The sequence below is a fragment of the Dermochelys coriacea genome, chromosome 7 (genome assembly GCF_009764565.3).
Source record: "Dermochelys coriacea isolate rDerCor1 chromosome 7, rDerCor1.pri.v4, whole genome shotgun sequence".
In the NCBI taxonomy this organism is placed as follows: Eukaryota; Metazoa; Chordata; order Testudines; family Dermochelyidae; genus Dermochelys; species Dermochelys coriacea.
In genome coordinates this window covers 7,274,129-7,301,466 of record NC_050074.1, presented here as the reverse complement: position 1 = coordinate 7,301,466, position 27,338 = coordinate 7,274,129, and the positions used below count along the sequence as shown (strand labels likewise).

The window sequence follows — 27,338 nt, the reverse complement described above, 5'->3', positions numbered from 1 at the left end:
ACAAATAATCAGATTTCAGGCAGTTAATTCCCTGTAATTCAGTGCTTTATAAAAAGAGGTGAGAACAATCAAATGCCAGATCCAGGCTTGTCAACAGTATCTGTGCTGCTCTCAGTGAAAGCAGAAATGAAGCTAACAGCAGTACTAGCAGTGGACTGGCATAGACAATGATTGGGAGAACTAGTAATAAACTAGCGACAGTCACTGCAAAGTAACAAAAACATGAATGGTTAAAAACTACCCACTCTGTCTATTAGACGCAGCAGAGCCAAACCACAGTAAACTCTAGTTGGGAAGGGGTGCCTTTACCTCAGCTAGCAAATCACCTTGATACATACTGAGCAATATCACTCCTCCAGCATTTGATTTCAAAAATTGTACCAAGATACAGCAGCAGCAGGAAGACCAATCAGAACATGACCCGATAACGTTCAACATGGCCAAAGTAGTTCTGCCTGCTCCTACAGCCCGTCTGTAACGGGAGCAGCCCTTGGAAGTTCATGGGAGTTCAGTATCAAGGACTTCATCCATAATTGGATTTATGAACCTCGGGATTGACTGCTTGTACACATAGGCCATGGGCCCTGCTGCACTGTATGTAAGATTTTAAATGTTGGGCAGTTTAAGGCCTACATACCTTTAACCCACTCTTCAGCATTTAAGGACAAAGAATGGGTGATCTTGCCCATCTCACAGCGTGTGATGTAAAAGTGACATGCACAGAGGTGGATTAAAGACAGAGATTCTGCTGCCCCTGGCTTCTGTGGCCTGGCCTGCCCAGTAACATTAATCTAATGAGTTTCAACTATGTAGCTTTTACGCCAGCATTGTGAGTAATTCCTGTGTAATACTGTGTTAGTCCTGGGGCATGTGAGATCATCTGGAAGCAGTGCATATTCCCAGAGCAATTCAGGGACCCGTTCTCTCTTAAGCCTCACTGCTAGTCAGACACTGTGCTTGGTAAGCCCCCAACTGCACTTGCTTTGGTTTTTGTGATAATGATCTGTGCTCTGGGGCCTGGAGCATACAGGCAGATGGAAACATTTTATGGCTGCACTAGACTGCCATTGGGGCTATTACCATAATTATAGCTTTGAAACAGAGTAATTTGTACGAGGCATATACTGAAAGAGCACTCAAAGGGTAAATCCTGTGGTATAGCATTGTTCTCCAGCTACACATCATCCTTCTCCTGTGGCATTACACTGGCCTGTGACTGAAGCACTGCAGACATTCGTTTACTTACAGTCCGTCACAGCCACAGCTCTTAAATAAGCAAGGCTGAAAGCTGCATCTCTGGCCTCCTCTCTTATTGCATCCCCCTCAGTTCCACCAATGATGCTGGCCTCAGCATCCTACTGATTTCCTTCTGCTCTCACGTATCTGCCGTTAACCATGTGGCAGTCCCAGGCCTGGCTTACCAAGCTACTAGATTTTCCTCCGTTGCATGGAGGGAGAATAGCTGGTCATCTGGCTACGGCACCGCACTGACTCTGGAGATTTGGGTTCTCTTCCCAGACTGGCCCATCAGTTACTCAGCTAACCTGTCTGTGCCCCACTTCCCCTTCTGCAAATGGGATAATCACATTCACTTTCCTTCATGCTTTGTCTATTTAGACTGCTAACTCTTCTGGGCAGAGACGGTCTCTCACTATGGGTTTGTACAGCAGGGCCCCAATCTTGGTTGGCATCTCTAGTCGCTATTGTAACACAATGATAACAAAAGATTGGGCCTAGATCAAAGCTGAGCATTTTAACTACAAAGATATCCAGGTGCAATTGGCTCGGATGCACTTTCCCAGTCTGCGTGTTGGTTAGGAGAAAACACAAAAGCAGAAATCAGATACGGGATGCTCCTGATTTTCCAAAATCCCATTATCCAAACCTCTGCATTAGCCGAGTTCCCAGCCTGGAAGACAAGAGAGGGTTTGGGTTATGCTGAGGTTTGGATAGTGGGGCAGAGACTCGGGGCACCGAGATACACACCCAACTTCTGCGGGCATAAGGTGCAGGGAAGGCTGCAATCACGGCAGAGCAGAGTCCTGGACAGGGGTCTGTGTGTCTATCTCTCTCTCTGCTCTACCAGGACCACAGCCGCCCACCTGCACCTTGCACCTACAATAACCAGGACAGGGTCAAAGGAGTGAGGGAGTGGAGCCGTGACACAGGAGCTGCAGAGGGCACCCTGCACTGCCACTCCTTCCCTCTCAACTATCCAAACTCCCGCTTAGCCGAATACAATCTGCGTCCCTAGGATCACCAGGAGTACCCTGTCTGATTTCCAAAGCGAATCATCACCAGCTGTACTTTATAATGCCTATGTGCTATGGGTGTGTTCTCTGATCTCATGCAGCCTGCTACCCCTAACTTATAATGAAGCTTCGTGCCAACAAATGCCTAATACTTCTATTGTTCATATTCCAATTATTCTCATATTTTCCATTTTGAATGCAACTCTTCCCCAGTGTTTTTCCAAGCCCTGGAATATTTATTCCCAAAGGCTTGGCTCCTAAAGTCCGTCAGAACCTTGAGGCACTATTTTGGACAGGGATCCTTCTTGCAATATGAAACAAATCCCCATTTCAATAGAAAATACCAGAGGCCACTGCTTAAAGTAACCCACTGGACAAGTCCCTTTACTCAGCACTACAGGTTAGATCTTTTTGCATTTCCTAAAGCAGAGAATCCTTAAAGGCTGATGTCTCTTCTCTATTAACGTTTGGGATCCCAGTATTGAAGAGTAGTGCGGTTAGGGCCCAACGCTGGAAGGAGACTGCAACGGGTGCAATAGCGTGTGTGCACCTGCACCTATTGGGAAACTTCACTTAGCAGTCAAAATAGGGAGCTATGACCCCTGGCTTGTGGCCCCTACTGTGCGACCATCTAGGAATGCAAGCTCGGGCGACTCCTTCCACTTCACTCTTCCTATGGGGAAAACAACACTTGACAATCTCCCAGCTGGGTTGTAAGGCGTCATCAATGGCTGTAAAGTGCGACAAGCTCCTTGGAGAAAAGGTGCCGGAAAAGTGCAAGGCGTACGTACAAACGTCTGCCCTAGTGTGTGCAGCTCAGAAATTGCTCATCTAAACTCCCATTTGCAAGTGCAAATACCTGTGGATATGTGCACATTGTTCCTTTAATCTCACCCTTATTCTAGCCATTGAGAAATATCCATTAATGCAGGCCTCTCTCTGTCTCTCTCTCTTTTGGACAGAAAAGGATGTGAATTTGTTGGCATGAAGCACGTGGATTTACTAGGTGCAAACAGGAAGTAAGACCTGCACTCTGGTTTTAATAATGTGGCAAGAGGCAATGCATCTCTCTGCCCCAGAATTCCTTCTCTTCAAATCTGAGATTTAGTAGAGAAGCGATATATTATTTCACATTGCTGCCAGCCAAAAAGTCTGACGCTTTTATCGGTTTTGATTAATACATTTATAATTGGCAGCAGGCACAGCAGTCTCTGCATTTATTTTTCCCAAGGCTTTCTTCCTTCTCCTCGCAGCTGACACAGTTTGGCCATTTTTGCATTTTTCTGTTCTCAGGATTGCTTATTATTTTGATTTCTATTGGGTTTGCAGCTTTCAGGCGGGTTGGATTATCCTTTGGTTCTGTTGCATCAGTGGCACAATCTGAAGACAGAGTTTGGTTTCTGGTTGTCTAAATGGGCACTTGTGAAACAGGCTTGAAAGAACACAAATTATGTGCAACAGAAAAGGGGGCGGGGATTTAGACATTGAATAGGAGTTGGGTGCTTAACTGCTATTTGTCCTTTTGAAAATAGATCCCATGGTCCTCTAAGCATACACAGTGCATGAAACCAGCCCACAGACAGAGGACCTTGAAGTGCTAGCTCAATGCATTCTGAGACAATACAAAACCAATAGTCTGGTGTGGGCATAACGGCGGGAATACTTCCTGGAATAAGTGTCCAGGAACTTCCTGAAATTTGTTTTTCAAATTATTTTCCAAATGTGTCAAAAGAATATTGAACTTTTACTTGTTGTGTGACCAGAGATCAGGTGTTAAGGAAAATTATCTGTAACTAGACTGGAGAGTATACATCCAGTGTTGCGCACTCACAGCACTGGCTATCGAGTTGATTTCTAAACCCTAAAGCAGCGAAGAGTAGCACTGGCATACAGGCTGATTTAGAAAGGTATGAGAAATGAAGCTAGAGATTTGCATTATGAGTCTTATTGTGGAAGGGGAAAAAACAGCAACACCTACTGCACCAACCGGACCTGCATTTGTCCCCAATGTCTAGTTAATGCTCCATGTGGATTTTGCGCATGTCACTCCAGTAACTACAGACTTAATTAGCTCATAGCCTATATGTATGACGACAATCCCAAAGGCACAATAACACAACTACCAGCTGAACCGCATACACCCAGTAGGTGCAGGCAGAATCTAGGATTTATGGTTCCAAAACCACAGGCCTCTTGCACATGGACTACCTTAGCTACAATTATTTTAGGACTTGTATTCTGTGTAGACTATAGCTAGCCACTACTTAACGACTCACTGATTCTCCCACACAAAGAGCACAGCCTAATAGGAACTGACCAGGTATCCATGCAAATCAATACTAATTTACAAGCCTGTGGCATCCTTTGTCCAAGGATCTCAAAACGCTTTACAAACACTAATGAATGAATCCTCACAACTCCACCGTTTGGCCAGGAAGCATTGTTCCCATTCTTACAGATGGGTAAACTGAGGCCCAAGGAGGCTAGGTGACTCACCCAGCATCACACAAGTGCCTTCCAAAGCTGAGTGGAAACCCAAGGCCTTCGGACTTGCCCTTATATACTAAACCATGATGCGTTCTTATGAGCTAAATATGTCCTGCTACCACATTGTTGCAACTGATATTCTTGCTTAGTTGGTGGCTAATTATTTCAGGAGACAGAGTTGTGCAGAAAGCTGCACACTCCTGAGTTGATCAGACTGATGCTTTGAGCTCTGTTGCTATTCAGATTTTTTTTAAAAAATATGAATTTTTACTCAGGAAATCCAAGTGGGTGTTTTGTTATTCTTCGATGCATAACATTTAATCGTGCATGTTAGAGTCAGGAAATGCTGCTACCATACACATAATTACACACACATATTACATGAAAATGCTCTGCCATGGATGTCCTATGTCACCTCAGGCAAGTCCCACATCCTCTCTCTGATAACCTGTTTCCTCACTGATACTATTTGCCTAAGTGACAGGGTCCTGTGAAGCTTAACCTATTCATGTCTGGCACACCTGAGCAATTCACTGAGAGAGGCAAGAGAGGACTGAAGGATTAGCCCACCAGGGATGTCCTCATTCTATGAAACCTGAGCGAGGCAGGAGAAAGGAAGAACAAGCTGTAGGGTGCACATTTCAAAGCCCCTTCCCTCAGTTTTCCTGCTCTCTGTATTTCAGCATTTTTCTGGGGCTCTGATCCTGTTTCCTAATGGGTGATGCTGTGTCGATGGACTGGGAGTTGCTCATTTATAGCCTTACACAGCGCCACACGGTGACTGAAATGCAGAATTGCAGCACCCCACGGAGAGGAAGAGAAACACCTGCAAATCCCAGCTTCAGTTTCTTTGCTTTTAGCTTCCTCTGCTTTCTTGTCTGACCTCTATGGACAGATGGTGTTGGGGTCCCCTCCTCCCGCTATGTTTCCTGCTGGGGAAAGAGGGCAAAAAGGGGCAGAGGTGACGCACAGGGAAAGTTCCTGGGTAACTGTGGAAAGCTGGAGGAGGAGGATTGGCTCGCGCTGTAGGGAGGTGCCTGCACCAGGCTGGCCTGGCTCTCAGGAAGGGGTAATGATTATTATTGGTTAATATTTGTAATGCAGTAGCTCCTAGAGGCTCCGTTGTGTTAGGTGCTGTGCATACACGTACCCGAAAGACAGCTACTTGGCCTTGTGAATGGCAAGCCAATTAATATTTTTTTTTACAGTGCATTAAGCGCGCGCGCGCACACACACACACACACCCGTCTCATAGATATTCTCTCACAAGAGAGTCCTTACCCAGGTAGCCCTTGTGACCTCCAAACACTGTGCAGGGCAGAGAATACGTTCCCACTGGCATTGCTGGAACCAGCCTATATCACAAGAACAGAGAGACTGTAATTCAATCAATCACCAGTTGGATTCAGAGTAGCGGCCATGTTAGTCTGTATTCGCAAAAAGAAAAGGAGTACTTGTGGCACCTTAGAGACTAACAAATTTATTAGAGCATAAGCTTTCGTGAGCTACAGCTCACTTCATCGGATGCATGCATCCGATGAAGTGAGCTGTAGCTCACGAAAGCTTATGCTCTAATAAATTTGTTAGTCTCTAAGGTGCCACAAGTACTCCTTTTCAGTTGGATTCAGTTATTTATCGAGCTACCTATCCATGTACACTGTGAAACAGAGCAATGGTATTGTCTAGTGGCCCTCATCAAGATCATGGCCCCACTGTGCTAGGCACTGTACAGACACATACTGAGAGACAATCCCTGCCCCAAAGACAATCTAAACAGACAGGTCAGACAAAGGAGAAACTGAGGCACAGAGGTGAGGCAACTGTCCCAAGGCCCCATAGCATGTCAGTGGCAGGGCTGGGAATAGAACCCAGGTGTCTGGAATCCCAATCAAGTGGACTCCACTGCCTCTCCTGCACCTAATACATGAATCAGACTTTAACACAAATACTTCGGCTAACTTGCACAGTTGCCACGTCATCATTTCAAAGCCCTTAAGAAGCTTGCCGGGGAGTTTAATTTAATAATATATACTAGAGACAATCATTCAGAAAACCTGAGAAAGGCACTGCATGGCAAACAGTACGATTACAGGTCATTAAATGACACCTATGGCACAGCCAACGTAAAATGCTTAATACAAAATGACACATTGTTTGGCACCTTTCATCTGAGAACCTCGACTTATCTCTAAGAGGCGAGGGAGTCCCACCATTCCTTTACAAAGAGGAAAATGCAAACGGAGGGGCAGAGTTCTGAACAAAACCCAGCTCTTATGACTTTGTCACATGCGCTAACCAACAGGCCATACGCCCTCCTTGATATACATCTGCTGAATGAGGTTGTACTATGTACGAACACACATGCACAGAAAGATGCGGAGCACACACTTTACATAATGTGGTGTGTGTCTATAACACAGCACCAGTCATGAGATGAGGTGCAAATGGCCAGTGAGAAATAGCTGATTAATCTACTCAGGGACTTGGCTGGTGGAGAGAACTGATCCATACGGGATAACTCTGACTCCAACAGTGCAGCTCCTTAAAGGATAACAATATATCCCAACAGTGTGTACCAGCTGCTTGCATTTTAACCATCTCACAATCTAGACCTGTTCAGGGCTAGGACAGAAGACACGCTCATTAAAACAACAGAGGCACACCGACATTAGCACTCCTCCTTTTGCCATCACTGGCAGAGTTGTAGCAATGGTTTGAAATTCTAGGAAAGAAAGTCTGGTGTCAAGCCTGCCTATGGAGAGCAATGCAAACAATCCCCTGTTGTTTTAAAAACCTCACAGAGGAATTAGTTCCTGCCTGGATTTTTCATTTAGGGAGTTTGACCCTATAAAGAATTTGTTATTAAGACTTTTGCATTAACCATTGACAGTCTAGATTTCAGCATATCCCCAAGATAACCTAGCACAAAGCACAGTGACATCTTAGACGGTTCCTTTGGGAGACATGAGGAGGGAGGTGAAAGAACAAGAACAGTAATTACAGAGCAAAGTAAAGCAACACCATTTTTATCCAGGCATGTAACGCACATTCACATCAATTCCTGGCTTAAAGTACAAGAGCAGAAGTCATGAGTGATAGGTGTGGTGATACATTTCATTTTGTTGCTACCATGCCGAAGTTTTGGCACTGCAGCCCATGCACCTGTCCATTTGCTCAGCGTTCTTCCATTTCTTACCTTTGCCAACATAATTCTTGTCTTTGCTACGTCTAGAGGTGTGGTGATTGCAGCTGCAAATCCACCTGAGCATATTAAAATACCAAACACAAGTGAGACATTGTTTGCTGAACATGTATGACACCCCATCAACAATTCCCACAGCCTGGGCCAAAACCATTTAATTATTAATGCTTACAGCCTGGTCCTCAGTTCAAAATCTGGGTATGTTTGCAGTGTCTGTAGATAGAGTTTATTATTTTGCATCTACAGAAAAATCATTATTTAGTATTAGTTTTACTCTATTATGTTAGCACCCAGGAACCCTAACTGACACTTGGGTTCCCTTGTGCAAGGCGCTGTACATATATATAGTAAGAGACAGTCCCTGACCCAAAGAGCTGATAAGAGAAGAGACCAGTTTCCATTTTAAACACCTACATATTGTAAAGCAAATTAAATTGCTCACTCGTGCACACAGAAAGGAATTAAGCACAGCATATTTTGCCCTGTCTTTTGAGAGTGAAATTCTGACCAGACAGATGAGCTATAGTAGATAGGTAGATATATTATTATTATTATTTATTTGTCTTACGATGGCACCTAAGAGCCCCAGCCATGGGTAAGGACTTAATTGTGCTGGGTGCTGTGCAGATTTAGGTAAAGTAGTATGGATGAAAAGGTGCTACACCCCATAAATGGGCAAATATGGTCATTAATGATGTCCACAAGACACTCAATATGAATCTCCATATTCAGGGAGATTGGATCTGGAATTATGGTTATGCTGTTAAAGGAAGCAGGTGTCTTGCAGTGGTTGGATGGGCCCTACTGATAATACAGTAGAATCTCAGAGTTACGAACACCAGAGTTACGAACTGACTAGTCAACCACACGCCTCATTTGGAACCAGAAGTACACAACCAGGCAGCAGCAGAGATCAAAAAATTAAAATAAAAAGCAAATACAGGACAGTACAGTGTTAAATGTAAACTACTAAAAAAATAAAGGAAGAGCAGCATTTTTATTCGGCCTAGTGAAGTTTCAAAGCTGTATTAAGTCAATGTTCAGCTGTAACCTTTCGAAAGAACAACCAGAACGTCTGGTTCAGAGTTATGAACATTTCAGAGGCACAAACAACCCTCATTTTCCAAGCGTTCATAACTCTGAGGTTCTCCTGTAAGCTCTCTTACAATACAGGCAAATGCTACTTCAGAAAGAAACAAAATGGAGTATCCCAACATCTGACAGCCCAATCTGTTTGTTGCTAGGGGGACTCTGCAAAGTGATCAATCATCCAAGCTCTCCCAATTCCCCTCCCTTCCAGGTTAAATATTTTCCCACTACAAAGCGTTTTCTTCTTCTGGCTCCCCTGCCTCCCACCTCCAGCACCATCGTGACAAGCACCCTCTTCTTTCAATGCATTTTCCCTTTTCCCTGTCCTCGCCACTCTCAGAGCACATTACTTTCACTCAGAAGGGCTGGCCCAGCTGTGACTTCCTTGGTAATAATCAGTCATCAAGGATTGTGCAGGGACAAAGCAACCGGTTTGCTCTGCCCTCCAAAGAGACAACCAGCCTCTAGCAAACTAAGATCCCAGTTCTGATCTCACTTACACTGGTGTAAATCAGCAGTAATTCCACTGAAGTCAAGGGAGCGACATCATGCTAAAGCTACGCAATTATAGAATTGGATCCTAAAGAACAGACAGGGCCTAACAGCCCTCCCCCACCCCTTCTCTCTCACACTCACACACACAATTTTAATTTAACTACAGCCTCTGCCTCTTTCACTATCCTGGGTTTATTCTATTCTGTTCTCTATAGGTTCTTATACCACCCTCATTAGCATATGAGCCTCTTCCAATCCCGCTAAGCAACCCCTCAAACCATTCTCTTTATTGCCCCACTCTAAATTTAACTCTGATCTCTCACTCTTTCTCCCCAGCCACAATATTTGAACTCAAAAGGAGGCGCTCAAAGCTAAAGATGCATCAAAATAAATATTTACTTTTCGTAACAGTGCAACATTAAGGACATAAGGGAAGGGAAAGAAAAAGAAAAGAAAAGAAAAGAAGTTAAGAATAATCTTATTCTCTGGGGTTTGTATAAACCCAGTGCATGGAATAGAGAGAAACTGATCTCAGAGGGGTAGCCACGTTAGTCTGTATCAGCAAAAATAATGAGGAGTCCTTGTGGTACCTTATTGATCTTATTTCTCTGGGGGGGAACGGGACCTCTTTAAATCTATAAGCTACTACAAACTTATCCTCTGGCCGGTGTTTTAACTCTGCTCTCTCTCTGTCTCTCTTCTTCTGAGTTTTCCAATATCAACATCATTCTTCATGTAAAAAGAAGGCCACTGGCTCTTTGAGTAGCTTTCTATATCAATTGCATGGGAGAAACTTCTTATGGCTCATAAAGCAACATTCAGTGACAATTAGGTATTTGTTGTCTGGTATGTATATGGGCAAGCACATGGTTCTCAAACCGATCAGGGAACTTCAAGCAATAAGTGGATCAAGGTGACCTGCTTCTCCTCACAGTAGGTTGGTTGATCAGTTTTGCTTTGAAGGGGGCTATGCCACTGTAAGTAGCAGAAAAAGGGGTTACATTCAGGAAGCCAACATGAAGACCTTAAACAAATTAGACTCTGTGCCAGCCCATTCTTGCTCCATATTAACTTAAGGTCAGACTTCTTTTCCATTCTAAGCCAGTTCTGGACTAAATGACCAACTAGGCTTGAGAGAACAATTTGGTTAGAACCTTTCATGCTGATGTCAATGCTGTCCTTTTAAAATAGCTAAAATAATACTCATAAACACTTCCAAATTAACAAGGCTGGAAAGTGAAGTCTTTCCTTTACTCACAGAACAGGATTAGTGTAAAACTGTGAAACACAGGGATTTTAGTCCTGCTTGAAGCGCAAATCTCAGGACAGACTATGGAGTCATTACCAACGTCTCCATAATGTTAAATTATTTTTCTCAACCGAGCCTGGCAGTTTCTTAAAGCGTTCTTAGTCCTAACAAAGTTTCTCATTGGCAGTGGTATAAATCTAGGCTGCTACAATGCCTGGCTTGCGTACAATTTACTCTCGGATACAATGTCTCCAAATGTTCTTATCCAGTGGTTTAATCTAGGCTGAGTAGTTCTCCATTTTCCCAAATGTCTGTTTAGATCTTTTCAGCTTTTTTGCCATTAGCATGTCAATTTCTTCCTTTTGCCTCACCAGGAAGTATTTCTTACAGATTTAAGAATTGATTTAGAATGATAACAGCATCAATAATAATGTGCTTCATGAGCACAACATATAGCAATGTAACAGCTAAATTAAATGCAAGTTTGCATATGCTTGACTAGAACTAAAATTTAAAGTTGTCAATGATGGGAGCCATGTTTTATATAAGGCAATGGGTCTGACAAAATCAATTTGCCCCACCTTTATTCCAAAATGCCAAAGATAATTGTTAGAGTAAGCTCATAAGGTTTATTACTTTCCAAGAACAGTTTCATTGACAGGCTACAGCTAATAAGGTAATGGTTCCATTTGCATTATAACTATAACTGTGTCAGGGGACTTGGTTACTACCTGGTTGTCCCCTAACCTGGTTTATACATGGAAGGAAGTTGTAGTGTAGACAGGACCTGACCATTTCAAAGAAGCGCATTTGAAACTGGACTGTTCAAAGCTCCTGAGTTACACTAAGGTCTTGGCTTGCAGTAAGGTCCTAGCTACACCATCACCTTTAAATACTTTTCAGAGTAGCAGCTGTGTTAGTCTGTATTCACAAAAAAAAAAGGAGTACTTGTGGCAGCTTCGATACTAACAAATTTATTTGAGCATAAGCTTTCATGAGCTACAGCTCACTTCATCGGATGCATTCGGTGGAAAATACAGTGGGGAGATTTATATACACACACAGAGAACATGAAACAGTGGGTTTTATCATACACACTGTAAGGAGAGTGATCACTTAAGATGAGCCATCACCAGCCGGGGGGGGGGGGTGGGGGGGCGGGACAGAAGGAAAATCTTTCATGGTGACAAGAAAGGTGGGCCATTTCCAGCAGTTAACAAGAATGTCTGAGGAACAGTAGGGGGTAGAGTGGGTGGAAGAAATAACATGGGGAAATAGTTTTACTTTGTGTAATGACTCATACGCTCCCAGTCTCTATTCAAGCCTAAGTTAATTGTATCCAGTTTGCAAATTAATTCCAATTCAGCAGTCTCTCGTTGGAGTCTGTTTTTGAAGTTTTTTTTGTTGAAGGATAGCCACTCTCAGGTATGTAATCGAGTGACCAGAGAGATTGAAGTGTTCTCCGACTGGTTTTTGAATGTTATAATTCTTGACGTCTGATTTGTGTCCATTTATTCTTTTACGTAGAGACTGTCCAGTTTGACCAACGTACATGGCAGCAATGTACATTGCTGGCACATGATGGCATATATCACATTGGTAGATGCACAGGTGAACGAGCCTCTGATATTGTGGCTGATGTGATTAGGCCCTATGATGGTGTCCCCTGAATAGATATGTGGACAGAGCTGGCAACGGGCTTTGTTGCAAGGATAGGTTCCTGGGTTGGTGGTTCTGTTGTGGGGTGTGGGTTGCTGGTGAGTATTTGCTTCAGGTTGGGGGGCTGTCTGTAAGCAAGGACTGGCCTGTCTCCCAAGATCTGTGAGAGTGATGGGTCGTCCTTCAGGATAGGTTGTAGATCCTTGATGATGCATTGGAGAGGTTTTAATTGGGGGCTGAAGGTGATGGCTAGTGACGTTCTGTTCTTCTCTTTGTTGGGCCTGTCCTGTAGTAGGTGACTTCTGGGTACTCTTCTGGCTCTGTCAATCTGTTTCTTCACTTCAGCAGGTGGGTATTGTAGTTGTGAGAATGCATGACAGAGATCTTGTAGGTGTTTGTCTCTGTCTGAGGGGTTGGAGCAAATGCGGTTATATCGTAGAGCTTGGCTGTAGACAATGGATCATGTGGTGTGATCTGGATGAAAGCTAGAGGCATGTAGGTAGGAACAGCGGTCAGTAGGTTTCCGATATACGGTGGTGTTTATGTGACCATCGCTTATTAGCACCCTAATGTCCAGGAAGTGGATCTCTTGTGTGGACTGGTCCAGGCTGAGGTTGATGGTGGGATGGAAATTGTTGAAATCATGGTGGAATTCCTCAAGGGCTTCTTTTCCATGGGTCCAGATGATGAAGATGTTATCAATGTAGTGCAAGTAGAGTAGGGGCACTAGGGGACGAGAGCTGAGGAAGCGTTGTTCTAAGTCAGCCATAAAAATGTTGGCATACTGTGGGGCCATGCAGGTACCCATCGCAGTGCCGCTGATTTGAAGGAATACATTGTCCCCAAATGTGAAATAGTTATGGGTGAGGACAAAGTCCAGCCACCAGGTTAGCCTGACATTATCGGGGATACCGTTCCTGATGGCTTGTAGTCCATCTTTGTGCGGAATGTTGGTGTAGAGGGCTAGGAGCCACTATGGATGTTGAAGTCCTCTACAACCTATTCTGAAGGATGACCCATCACTCTCACAGATCTTGGGAGACAGGCCAGTCCTTGCTTACAGACAGCCCCCCAACCTGAAGCAAATACTCACCAGCAACCACACACCACATAACAGAACCACTAACCCAGGAACCTGTCCTTGCAACAAAGCCCGTTGCCAACTCTGTCCACATATCTATTCAGGGGACACCATCATAGGGCCTAATCACATCAGCCACACTATCAGAGGCTCGTTCACCTGCGCATCTACCAATGTGATATATGCCATCATGTGCCAGCAATGTACATTGCTGCCATGTACATTGGTCAAACTGGACAGTCTCTACGTAAAAGAATAAATGGACACAAATCAGACGTCAAGAATTATAACATTCAAAAACCAGTCGGAGAACACTTCAATCTCTCCGGTCACTCGATTACAGACCTGAGAGTGGCTATCCTTCAACAAAAAAACTTCAAAAACAGACTCCAGCGAGAGACTGCTGAATTGGAAATAATTTGCAAACTGGATACAATTAACTTAGGCTTGAATAGAGACTGGGAGCGTATGAGTCATTACACAAAGTAAAACTATTTTCCATGTTATTTCTCCCCCCCACCCCACCCCACCCCCCACTGTTCCTCAGACATTCTTGTTAACTGCTGGAAATGGCCCACCTTGCTTGTCATCATGAAAGGTTCCACTCCCACCCCCCGCTGGTGATGGCTCATCTTAAGTGATCACTCTCCTTACAGTGTGTATGATAAAACCCATTGTTTCATGTTCTCTGTGTGTGTATATAAATCTCCCCACTGTATTTTCCACCGAATGCATCCGATGAAGTGAGCTGTAGCTCATGAAAGCTTATGCTCAAATAAATTTGTTAGTCTCTAAGGTGCCACAAGTACTCCTTTTCTTTAAATACTTTGTAATCAGATCAGGCACAACCATGCTCTTACTGGGTCCCCAACTCATTTATGGTTGCGGTGTAGAGGGGGGCTGGAGTCTTTGCTTAGCTCATTAGCATCTAGATTCACCTACAGAGAATGTACACCGACACTGAACACAAAGAGAAGGCTGCTCGCTCATTAATATTTCTAACACAATGATAAGTAAATCTAACACGATTTAATCTTTACATGCTCACTGAGAACAAATTTCTGCTTCTTGTATCATGTAAAGTTACAGTGTCTGCTGTACATTAGAATCATTTGCATACATGCTGTACACACACTAATGTTGAATGACTGGCCTAAACCAAATCCAAATCTTGCAATCCTCTCTGCCATTCATTTCTCCATGGCAAATATTCCTAAACAGTGGGTGATATTTTCACACCCCCTGGGTTAAGTAAAAGCATTATGGTTAAAAAGGTTAAACAAACCCCAGGTTTTTTTTAGTCTTGAGAAAAGAAGACTGAGGAGGAAATTGATAAGTCTTCCAATATGTTAAGAGCTGTTATGAAGAGGATGGTGATCAACAGTTCTCCAGGTCCACTGAAGGTAGGACAAGAAGTAACCAGCTTAATCTGCAGCCAGGGAGATGTAGGTTAACTATTAGGAAAATCTTTCTAATGATAGGGGTGGTTAAGCTCTGAAATAGGGAGGTTTGGGGAACTTTGTGGAATCCCCATCACTGGAGATTTTTAAGAACATCTTAGGTAAATACCTGTCAGGGGTGATCTAGGTATATTTGACCCTGTCTCAGGGGAAAGGGCTGGACTAGATGAACTCTCAAGTTCCCTTCCAGCCCTAAAGATTTCTAGGATTCTGTAATTTTTACAGAGGGAGGCGATTTTCTTTTGTTTAGCAAACATGGAAGCAGGAAACCCCGAAGTCCTTTAAACTCCTGTAGGCTAGTCTCCCACTGACGATTTACTGCCATTCCTCCTTCCCCATGCAGACCAGATCTGGGAGGAAGCAGAACGGAGCAAATTACTGCATGGTACAGTCTGTGCTGTCTCAGGCCTCAGCATTAGGGAAGCAGAGGTAGGACCTGCGATAGCTCTAGGCCCTGCTGCTGTCGAACAGTGCATGCATGTGTTGCAGGTTCTGGCAGGCACTCCGCAAAAACACATCCTGTGGATAGGGCAGAGGGCAACTTGTTTTATGCTTCCCCTCCTCTCACCCTGCAACATACCTGGAGGCAAGAGTGGGAGCAAACTATGCCTCAAGACACCCTCAGGTAGAGTGCAGAGAAGATCCTTGGGCCTGCATTGGAGAGAGAGAGAGGCCAGCATAAAGGAATCAGGAGGAAAAGTCCCCAAAGTTCACCAGAAAGTCTGCTGGCCCTTCAACAAACCAGGATCCAACCAGGCACCCAGTTCTTCATTTTTCACATAGCTGCAGGTGACACCCATGTAACCACCAGGTGCTTCTAAGGACATTATTGGTGAAATTCATTCTTAAATCCCAGATCAGCCCTATGGGTTAAACACATGCTTCCTCTGGGCTTAGGTGCAGCATGGACCTTTCATAGATTTATGGGGCTTAAGACCACAAAAGACCATTATGTCACCTACTCTGACCTCCTGTACATCACAGGCCATTAACATTTCACTCAGTCACCCCTGTAGTGAGCCCAGTAACTTGAGCTTGACTAACATATGTCTTCTAAAAAGGCAGGCAGTCTGGATTTGAAGACATCAGGAGATGGAGAATCTACTACTTTGCTTGAAGAGGCTAGATTTTGGGATTTTCTCCCTATAAACACACTTGGACACTGGAATCAAGTCACTTCTAAGATCTGGTCTATCAACTTAAGTCTGTAAAATCCACACCTCTGAGAAGGCAGCTATCCCGACCTAACTCTCTGTGTAGACAGAGCTATGGCTACTGTCCTGCTGCAGTGCTTTAACTATAGACAAGCCCTTAGTTTTCTTTTGGGTAAGCTAAACAGACAGAGCTCTTTAAGTCTTTTGCTGTACAGCATTTTCTCCAGCCCTTAAATCATCTTTGGTGGCTCTTTTGGCTCCCTCTCTGATTTTTCAACCCCCTTTCTTAAATGTGAACACCAGAGCTGTACACGCTATCTAGGACTGTTCTCAGTAATGTCATGTATAAAGATAAAAATCACCTCCCTGCTCCAACTCACTCATCCCCTGTCTATACACCCACAAGTCGCATGAGTCCCTTTTACTGCAGCATCTGACAGGGAGCTCATGCTCAGTTGTTTGTTCACTATGGCTCCTAAATCCTTTTTACAGTCACCTCTTTGCAGGACACAGACTTCCTTCTGTACGTGTGGCCTGCATTCCTTGTTCTTGGATGGATAGCTTTGCATTTGGCAGTTTTAAATGCATTTTGGCTGAATAGACTCAGCTTGCCAAGTGATCCAGATCACTCTGCATGACTGCCCTGTCCGATTCACTTACAACTCTGCCAATCTTTGGGCCACCTGCTTTTGAGCGGCAGTGGCTTTATATCAACTTCCACATCATTGATGAAAATGCTGAATAGCATCGAGCCCTAGCACCTATCTGTGCAGAACCCCACTGGACACACCCACATTTAATGATAATTCCCCACTGATAACTGCTTTTTGAGAGCTGTCAACCAGTTCTTAATCTATTTAGTGCATGCCTTATTGACACCTTATAGTGCTACCAGAGTTCTTTGCAGACCGGTGACTCTCACGTACTGATGAGCAGAGCCAAATGGCCTATTAAAGGAAGAAACAAACCAAGGCAGAATACAGGAACCTAGGGACAATTTGTCTGATCTGTAATGATTTAATCCGTTTAGATTTGGAGGTCTGAGTACCTGCAAAAGGAAGGTCTTGAAATCAGATTTCCTAACTGCCTTTTCTGGTTAAGGAGGCTCTCAAGGTCCAGCGTGTAATCTTGTCAGAGTTAATTAGATCAAAAAGGAGATGACAGGGACCTTCCACTTAACATGTAAAAAGACCTTGTCAGTGCTTCATCATTCACAAAACTCGCTCCTCCATTCTGTCGGTGGCTGTGTCACTACAGTATATCAATCATTCATGTGCAGCCCCACATATTCTGATATGGCCTGGAAAAAGAGGGCATATTTAATCAGAGAATTTTTCCACTGCATTGAAGTGACATTCTGGCTCTTTTGTAGTCAGGATCTGCCATATTGGATTAGGTCAGTGATCCAGCTAGCCCAGCACCCACCCTCTGACAGTGGTCACTACCAGATACCAACAGTTACAATGTTTGGACATAGGTCCCAGGTTGCAAGAAACCTGCTACTAGACTACGATAGAATAATCTGCCCATAGGAGAATCTTCGTCTAACCCCCCTCAGACCTGCCCTAGAACAGGAGGTTTAGAGCTTGTAGTCTATATTTTGAAAAATTTTACCTTCTCTATTGTAACTATGCACACTCTCATTATCTATACTAACACTTATGGTGGCAAAACATATCTCGCTCAGGGGTGTGAATCTTGCACCTCCCTGAGCGACATAAATTATGCTGGCATAAGTGCTAGTGTGCACAGTGCTGTGTCAGTGGGAGAGGTTCTCCCGCCGCTTGTTGGGGGTGGCTTAATTATGTCTATGGGAGAGCTCTCTCCCGTCGGCATAGAGCAGCTACACGAGAGATATTACAGAGGCGCAGCTGCATTGGTACACTAAGCTTTCTAGTGTCGACACAGCCTAATTGTCCAGATTTTTCAGTCCTATCAAGCTCTTGGCCTCTTGCAGCAATGAGCACCACAGGTTAAATTCTATGGTATTTCTTTTGATCAGTTTTAGACTGGTTGGCCTTCCATCTAACTGACTGTTCTCTCATTCTTGTGATATGGGAAAGGCTAAATAGGAGCCCCAATTTATTTATTTTATTAAGGTACTTTTAGAGCCCCATTAACATAGTATCTAAGGCTCAGACCTTCAGAGGCAGAAGAACAAGTGGATATAAACTGGCCATGAACACACTCAGGCTGGAAATCAGAAAAAGGGTTTCTAACTATCAGAGGGCCGAGGTTCTGGAACAGCCTTCTCATAGGAGGTGCGGGGCAAACAACTTAATTAGTTTTAAGAGAGAGCTGGACAAATTTATGACTGCAGTTCTATGCTTGAGATGGTAGCGGGCAGGGCTCACTCCCAATTTACATCTTATGTTCCTAGAAGCTCATGGTTCAGGGTTTCAGTTGGCCACCTGCAGGGGCCAGGAAGGAGCCCCCAATGTATTCGGGGGGAGGAAGGAGAGGCTGGTCGGTCTCCTTCCTCGGAAGTATCAGAGATGGCCATAGCTAGAGATGGGACACTGGACGGGCAGGCCTAGGGCACTGAGGTCTAACCATTAGACCACTAGTCCATCCTCCCTCTCTGCACTGTTCATTGTTTTATATCACTCTATCGTATCCCCCTCATTCATTTCCTCTCCAAACAAAAGAATCTCTGTATTTTCAGTTTCTCTCAGATGGAAGCCTATAATTCTAATAATTTTCCATCACCCATCTCTACACACACCCCCCTTCTGTTTCTGCTATATCTTCAGCAAGACAAGCTCACCAGAATAAAACAGTAGCCCAGGTGCCATGACAATAGCTTATAGTATTATTTTCCATCCTGTTGATTTTGCATCCTGACATTCTGGGGCAGACTCTGAATCCCACTCTGCTCCCTTTGTGCTATTCAGACAGCGACTTCCCTGGCATGTGCTAGTTCCTAGAAGGCACAGACACCTATGATGGTTCTTACACCACATTCCCTGCCATTCTTATTATAGAATGTGTGTTGGGGATGGGGGGAGTTTGAGGTTTGACCTAAGTAGGTTGCACTCTGGCTTTCTTCACCTGACAGAAGGTCTGTTGGGATGCTTGCCAGATGGCACAAATTAGAGCAGCCCCCAGGCTGCTTTAACCATCATCTCTAGCCAAGGGACCAGAGAGGAAGAAGAAATTACATAAATCAAGACACGGCACCTATGGATTAGATTATTAACAGCTGGCAGAAAAAGAACTCAATGTCTCATTTACATTTATGCTCATGGTTACTGCATTTCTATATATAAGTGCATTGATTGCATATGTGTAAAAATGTGCAGAAACAATAAGAAAGACAGTCAAGTCTCTCACAGATCTTTGACTTTAGTCACTGCAATTTCACAGGCATTAATGGAACAGGTGTTTTGGATGGAATTCAATATACTGATGCTGTCTGTTTTCTCTCCACCAAACAGTAAATTATGATCAAGCTAGAAAACATCCAACAATTTGTCTAGAACTAAAAGTCAAAGAGGGACTGTGTATTCAGCTTGTTTGCTTTATCACCGCGCCTGTTCTCCCGAACTCTAAAATGTTTGGTCAAATTTTGTGGTGGAGCAAAGAACACAAGGGAAGTACGAGTCCAACATGTTCTCTGTGTCTCAACACTATCATTGTGGTATTGGTAACATCACAATGATTATGGGTTAGTTGTTACTTGCATAAAAGCCTTTTTCTGCCTTTCCAGAGGTTATAATGTGGTGAATTACAATCACTCTAGTGCAATATACACACATAGTTTTATTTATGGAGGGTTTGCATCTGTGGCTACATTTGGATTTTCTCCCCCCTGACTTCCTCATAAAATAGATTAAGTTTACAAATTTAAGCAGGCAGTTTATTCTGATATGTTTTAGCTGCAGAAACATTTACAGACTTCAGAAACAGGGAACTACTTGTTGTAGCAAAGGAGCTGACATTGGAGGCAATGTCTGATTAGATCAACATATGATGCCCTCCTATCACATGTCATGGGGAGAGGAGGTAAAAGAGTAAGGGCCTAATCCAAAAGCTAGTGAAGTCAGTGGAAAGACTCCTCTTAATCTCAATGAGTTTTGGAGCTGGTCTTAAAACAAAGGGATGTGTGAATATTGTTGGTGGGAAGGAACAAGGAGAAAAGAGAGGAAAAAACAGGAAGGAGGAAAGAGGGAATGGCAGAGTGTGAAAGAAGGAAAGTTTGCCATCTGCTACAACATATCCAACAAACTTTAGACCCCAGCCCAGCAAAGACTAATGCACGTGCTTAACTTTATGCACTGTGCATAGCTCCACTGTGGTCAATTGCACTGAAACCCCCATGCGGAATGCTGACGGGACTCGATGGAAATGAAAAGTTAGTTCAAAACAGGGTGCCTCTGCAGAGCCAGACCAGACGGTCAAACGCAAACCTGTGAGGTCCTGACTGACCACTGTGCAATGCTGAGTGTCCTGGACTCACATTTATGGCTCTGCCAATGAGTCCCAGGGGAAACTGGGCACACTTCACAGGACCAGGTCCTTGTATGTTTTTTTCTTTCACACGTGTTCACTAGGGGGTGAGCATAGGTCACCAAAAAGCCAGTAGGTGGTAACAATTCTAGTCACAACCACCCTGAGCAGAATCAAATGGACAAGGCAAGGAAGGGTGATTTTGTGGTTAAGCACTGGACTGAGACTCAGAGGAGACCTGGATTCATTCCTAGCTCTCCCAGAGACTTCCTGGGAGACGTCCCTGGACAAATCACAGGATTCCTCTGTGTCTCAGGGTTTGTCTACATGCAGTTTTTGCACCGATTTAACAATAGCAGTTTAGAAACAGATCTCATTAAATCAACACAACCCCTAGCATTGATCCAGGCCAAGAATTCTTCCGTCAACCTAGCTGCATCTAAATTAGAGGTTAGGTCGGTTTAAGTATGGCGCTGACAGTGGTGAATTTTTCACACCCCTGAGCGATGTAGCTGAGTCAATCTAAATTTTCAGGCCTGAGTTATGTTGATTCATTTTAAAGTTTTAATACTAGTACAGTTGGTTTTGGACATAAACACTTTTATGTCACTATAACTGCATCCATGCAAGGGTTTGCACCGATTTAGCTAAATCGGTGTAAAATCTGAGTGTGGATCAGTTCTCATATCCCAACCTTTAAAATGGGGATAATCAGTCTTTGTCTGGTCTATTTCAGCTGTAAGCTATTCAGAAGAGGGACTGTCTCTTACTAGGTATATGTACAGTGCCTAATACCAAACAGAAGGCTTGATTGGTGACTTGATCTCTATTGCAATATTACCAATAATAATACTTGGAAGTCAGAAACTTCATATCCAATTAGGCACATAAGAGATATTTAGACCCCTATTTTTTAATTATTTAAAGAGAATCTAAAGGCCCTTTTCTGGAAAAATAAGCAGTTTACCAAAGCCAAAACTTATTTGTTATTCATCTCCAGCTTCAGAAACGCTATTATTGCTTTTAAACAGGATTTATTCCTTCCATATATGCTGTTACCAATTTGGAATCTTAAACTGGATTTTACTTCCTTTGGGAAAAGCTCTGTCCGTTCATCTCTTAACGACTAATCTGGTTTTTCCATTAAGACAGTTTGTTGTTTTTCTTCTTTGTAACTTGTCAAATATATTGATGAGTCATTAATTAATTGACATTTTTAAAGTTATTTTAAACATCTACAGTAGGCTGAACGAGGCCAAGAGGCCTACTGAAGAATTCAATTAACTTTTGGCTTGTTTGGTAATAAATAGTGCGATATTGTATTCTGCCATTCTTTATTCCTGTGCTAGTGTCTGGAGATTGCCCAGATGTTTTGTCTTGCCTCCAGGCTGTTGCAGTGCTATCCTTTGCTCTCCTGACTCTCCTTAATCTGCGCTGCTGTCAAAGCTGTCACATGAATGGTGAATCATGGCTTTTCCCTGCAATCACTTAAACCCCTGGAGAACAGCTTGGGGCAGACAGCTGCACAGACCCGCACCCAAGCAAAGCCTCTCCTTGTGGAGGATTTTACAAATCAACAACAAGATAATCTGGAAACCTGACTGACAGGCCCCTGGTTTTTAAATAACAGAAATTTGTCAAAAACAAATTGGTTGTCTTTCAAGCAGACACCCTTTTCAGTGTTCTCTCCCCACGCCCGGTAAAGAACTTTCCTTCTTCCAAATAACAACTGGATCCATTTTCCTCTAAACAAACTAGAATGACAAAGGAATGTTGTTCTGCTATATTTAATAGATTTGCACATTTTTCCCTTTCTTCTTGAGCATTTCCCAGTATAACATATAATCCTTTGCACCTGCAAAAGCTCCACAGGTTGCCGACTGCCAAGAATCAACCACGTGACCCTGCTTCCACGACCAGAGATCCTGTGTTTAAAGAGAAAGGAAAATAAGAAGTTATTAAACATTTGAATCTATCTGATCCCCTGTGAGTTAAATTCAAAGATGGGAACTCAAGCGAAAAGCTATTTTTGCAGCATTTTTCAGTGATGTAATAAGTGATTTTTCCCAAGGAACTTTTGTACTCGAACAAGCAGACGGAGTGAGAAAGAACTGAAGAGGGTTTGAAGCAAATCACTTACAGAGATTCGCTAAGTATGTATTTAAGTCTGCAGCAACGCAGATTTGCAAATATTTCATGAATTTATTTTCTTTTTGGCAAATAAAACAATGCAAAGCAGAACACTAAAAAAAACCCATACAAAAACTGATATCAGTTCTGCCTTTCCATCCCATATGTGCCTAACATCCCTGTTTGAGCCAGGGGTGGGGGAAGGAGTCCTTAGCTTAATAAAATATTAACTATTCCCTGAAGCCACTCCAGGGCGTTTCTTTAAAAATCACTTCTGGTTTAATATATTTCATTGCAGGTGGGTCCCTGATTTTTTACCCAGTGTGGTTTCTTCTCCACATATCATGCTCAATCCATTTATTTTATATCATCATTTATACACACACAGATGAGATCACTGACATACATGGCGTTTTCCATGCAACGGGCGTTAAGAATCAAGTCAAACGTACAATATGATCAGTGAAATTGCTATTAGCAAGCAAGATGGTGCAATGAACCGACTGTGGGGATGCCAGGCTGGCTGCTTATTATACCAAATAGGATCATTTCACTGGTCCCTTGCCCTCTCATCTTCAACCTCCCTGTTTATCTCCATCTTTTCGGTTTCCATTATAACTTGTTTGGGGCAGGGACTATACTTTTATTAGGTTCAAGTACGGTGCCTAGCAGGATGGGAGCCTGATCTTAAACTCTTTTAGCTGCTGCCATCATAGAAATCAATAACATCACTTTATATTTGTAGCATTATTCCTCTTTAATACAAGAATACAGTTATGGATGTTCTTTAAAATCTTGCTACCTTTATGCCGCAAAGCCAAAATTCTCTTGTAAATAACCAGATAACCGCACTAGCCCAATTCCAGTGATAGCAGTGTGGGGCTCCTGATTAGTTGTATGAGAACATCCCAGTATGGCCCTGGTCATTCTTCTGTCATTGGGTGACTCTGTATATAATGCTATCTATAGATTCTCCTTGGTAACTTGGTTGTTCTGTGTGATTGATGCTTATGTTCTATTTGTATGTGGCAAAATCAAACAACAAATAATGATGTTGATTGGTGTTTGTCATAGCTAAATAGTTTTGTCTCTGCTTTATTAAACAACTAAGGATCTGTCTCTCATACTAGCCATTCTTTTTCCTGCTGATTTGGAGGGTGCTTTCCAGTATGGGTTTCTAAACTGATAGCATCCACAGCAGACAGCCAGTTTTCCTTCTTCAAAACAGTGGCTTCATAATGCTCCAAAATCTTAGGATGCTCGTCATGATTAATGCACACAATTTGGACACATGCAGTTTTTCATGCAATTTATCCCTACTGGAGAGCATGTCTAAGATGAAAGGTGGAATCTTCAAAAGGGACTTAGGCGCTTAAATCACATTTTCAATAGTGATGCAGGCTCCTAAGGGACAAAGTTACTTTTGAAAATGGGACGCAGGAGTCTAAGTCACATTTGGACTTTTGCCATTTTCCCTCCATATCTTTATAACTTCATATGCTAAAACTTGGTATCGTGTTATTCAAAACACAGCAGACACCAGGATGATCGACTGGAGAATGAGCAGGGAAACACAGGGCAGACTGCTAGGGTTCTGCCATAAGCCCAAGTCCTGAGCTTTGATGTGCAGCTAGAGAGTGTCTAGGTTACTTATGCTGTTTCCGTAAGATCTTACTCAGTTCCTTTATGCAGTCTAAAGGAGGGAGCTGTGTGTGTTTATATAAATGTTAAATTATTAATTAATCCAGAGGTTCCCCCACATGCTGCCATGTTGTGTTTCTCTCAGAAAAGCTATTCTGGATGAAAAGCTGTGCTGAAAAGAACCCTTCTGGCTCTGCAGTGGAGTTATGTAAAAACAAAGACCCAGCCAAGCAAGGCAAATGGTGATTAATTCCCATAGATTATGGTTATAATTGACAACTGGTATTTGCAGAGAACCAAACAGGATGGAAAACTGTTTAGTGGGGCATAGCTAGGAACAGTTCAATGAAATTAGGCAAAAGCAGAATGGAGGCTGGATAACAGGAAGAAAATTCCCTAACAGCGAGGTCTATTAAACTGTGGAACAGTCTCCCTAGGAAAGCCCTCTCATCTGAGTCATTTAAAAATAGACTGGAGAAGGCACTCAAGATCCTACTATAGGGAATAATCCTAAATTGGCAGGGACCAGCCAACATGATCTAATGAATTTCCTTCCATCTCTGATTTCTGTGATTCACATGGAGTTCCAAACCCACACACGCAAAACCAAGAGAGATGGGGAATAAACACACCAATTTGAAGGGTGCGGAGACCAAAACGGGCAAGCGTCCTGGGCCAACCAGGCAAGCGACCATCTCTTTTTCTCTGGACTGTGTTTGTTCTAATTAAATTTATTTTGCAGACCAATCTTACATTTTGAAGGTCCCATGTTTACTCCTTTAGCTCTGGGCTCAGCTAATTGACAGGGTTTTGTAGTCAGGTGGGCTTGTAAGGCTGAAGGAGACTTCCCATTTCTCTGGACTGAACCTAATCACTGAACCCTGATATCACTGAAGCAGAATTTTGATATCACTGAAGCAGAATTAAGCACAGAAATCAACAGACTCTCATTGAAAAGGGTAACAAATGCCTTCATGTAAAAACTACAGCCCTGTTCCTGCAAACACAGATATCTTCAGCCTTAAACACTGAATTAAGCGGCACCACTCGCTACTGTTAGCAGTAGTATCAATGTAGTGCTTAGTGGACCCAATCTAGATCACAGCTCCATTTTGCTAGACACTGTGTAGACACATAATAGACAGTCCCTGTCCCCAAAAAACTTCCAATCTAAATAGACACAGATATGGGAGGGAAAACAGAGGCACAAAAAGGTAAAACAACTGCCCGAACTCCCACAACAGGTTAGTGACAGAACCAGGATTAGAACTCAGGTCTCCTGATTCCCAGTTCTAGAGCCACTAGACCAAATTAAACACATGCATAAGTGTTAGCAAGACCAAGGCCTTAGTAAGTGAAATAATCACATTGCTTTTAAAAACATTTGTTCATTTAACATACTATAAATACACTGAATTATTAGCAATATAACTACACACAACAATTTGATCATCTTGTTTCCCCAAATCATTCCTGTCTGATTGGTCAGGGCTTGTCATATTAGAAAAAGCACGAAATAATGAGGGGTTTTTACCAGTGTTGGAAAGCAAAGAGGCCACCATGCCAAGCCAGTATTGTGTGTATTCTATTAAACTGCAGGCTGAACAGAAGACTTTGTTTTCACTTCAAAAGGACCCTTATCCCAATCTCTCACTCTTCCTTATGAACAACAAATTGGAAATAAATCTTCTGGCTGAAGTGCCTGGAATCTCATGCAATCTGGGTGCTGTTTGGCTTCCCAGCTCCATCACATGCTAACTATTTGTAAACACTTTGATGTGATATATACATAGAACTAAGTGTACTTCTCTGCACTGCAGAAAACAATACAATGGATGTGTACACAAGACAACCAATACTGTGGAAAATAGGGCTGTCAATTAATTGCAGTGAACTCGTCATTAACTCAAAACAAATTAACTCAATTTAAAACATTAATGGCGATTTATTGCAGTTTTAATTGCACTGTTAAACAATAATAAAACACCAATTTAAATTTTTTATAAATATTTTTTTACTGTTTTTCTACATTTTCAAATATATTGATTTCAATTACAACACAGAACACAAAGCGCACAGTGCTCACTTTATATGATTTTTTTTATTACAACTATTTGCACAGTAGAAAAATGAACAAAATTTCAATTCTGTTTGATTGAATTGAATTGAAAAATTCTATTTCTTTTACCTTTTTTACTGTGCAAGTATTTGTAATAAAAAATAATCGTGTAGTGAACACTGTACACTTTGTATTCTGTGTTGTAATTGCTATCAATATATTTGAAAATGTAGAAACATCCAAAAATATTTAAGTAAATGGTATTCTATTATTAATGGTGTGATTAAAACCACAATTAATAACTTTTTTTTAATTTTAATTATTTGACAGCCCTAATGGAAAGTTATAATACAGCTTTCTATCCTTCCACAGTGACACATAACTTTACAGAGATAGATCTTACTTTATATGTGGATAACCCCATGTTTCTTATTCTCCCCACCAATCCTGCCTTATACTGAACAGCTTGTACTGATTGGCCAAGACACTCTAGAAAGCCCATCAATACAAATCAATATTCAAAACTATTATTTAGCTGAAGTGGTATTAATATTACAGTAGCGCTTAGCAGACACAACTGAGATCAGGACCCCATTTTGCTGGGCAACAGACAGACACATAAGAGACAGTTCTTGCTCCGGCAATTTCCAGTTTAAATAGGCAAGACAGAAAAGTAGGATTATTATCCCATTTCACAGATGGGGGACAGAAGCAGAGAGAGATTAAGTGATTTGACCAAGGAGAGTGTAGCAGAGCTGGAAACTGAATCTATATCTGCTGTGTCCCAGTCTAGTGCTTTATTCATTATTATTATTTGTATGGTTCTAGCACCTAGAAGCCCCAGTCTCAGACCAGGACCCCATTGTGCTAGGTGCTGTACACACTGAACAAAGACCCAAAAAAGCTTACAATCTAAATATAACACAAGAGG

The 27,338-nt window shown here is 42.6% G+C and overlaps 1 protein-coding gene across 3 annotated transcripts in view; it reads right to left on the bottom strand.

Annotated features, from left to right (window-relative positions):
* SLC25A26 (solute carrier family 25 member 26) overlaps positions 1–27,338 on the bottom strand; it is a 156,068-nt gene that overhangs the window by 6,272 nt on the left and 122,458 nt on the right. For all 3 annotated transcript variants that reach the window (XM_038409094.2, XM_043518233.1, XM_038409097.2), the window contains 3 exons: positions 22,433–22,502; positions 7,936–8,000; positions 6,021–6,094 (listed from right to left, as the gene is read on the bottom strand). In XM_038409094.2, the coding sequence (XP_038265022.1) occupies positions 6,021–6,094; positions 7,936–8,000; positions 22,433–22,502 (209 nt within the window). The remainder of the gene's footprint in view (positions 1–6,020; positions 6,095–7,935; positions 8,001–22,432; positions 22,503–27,338) is intronic.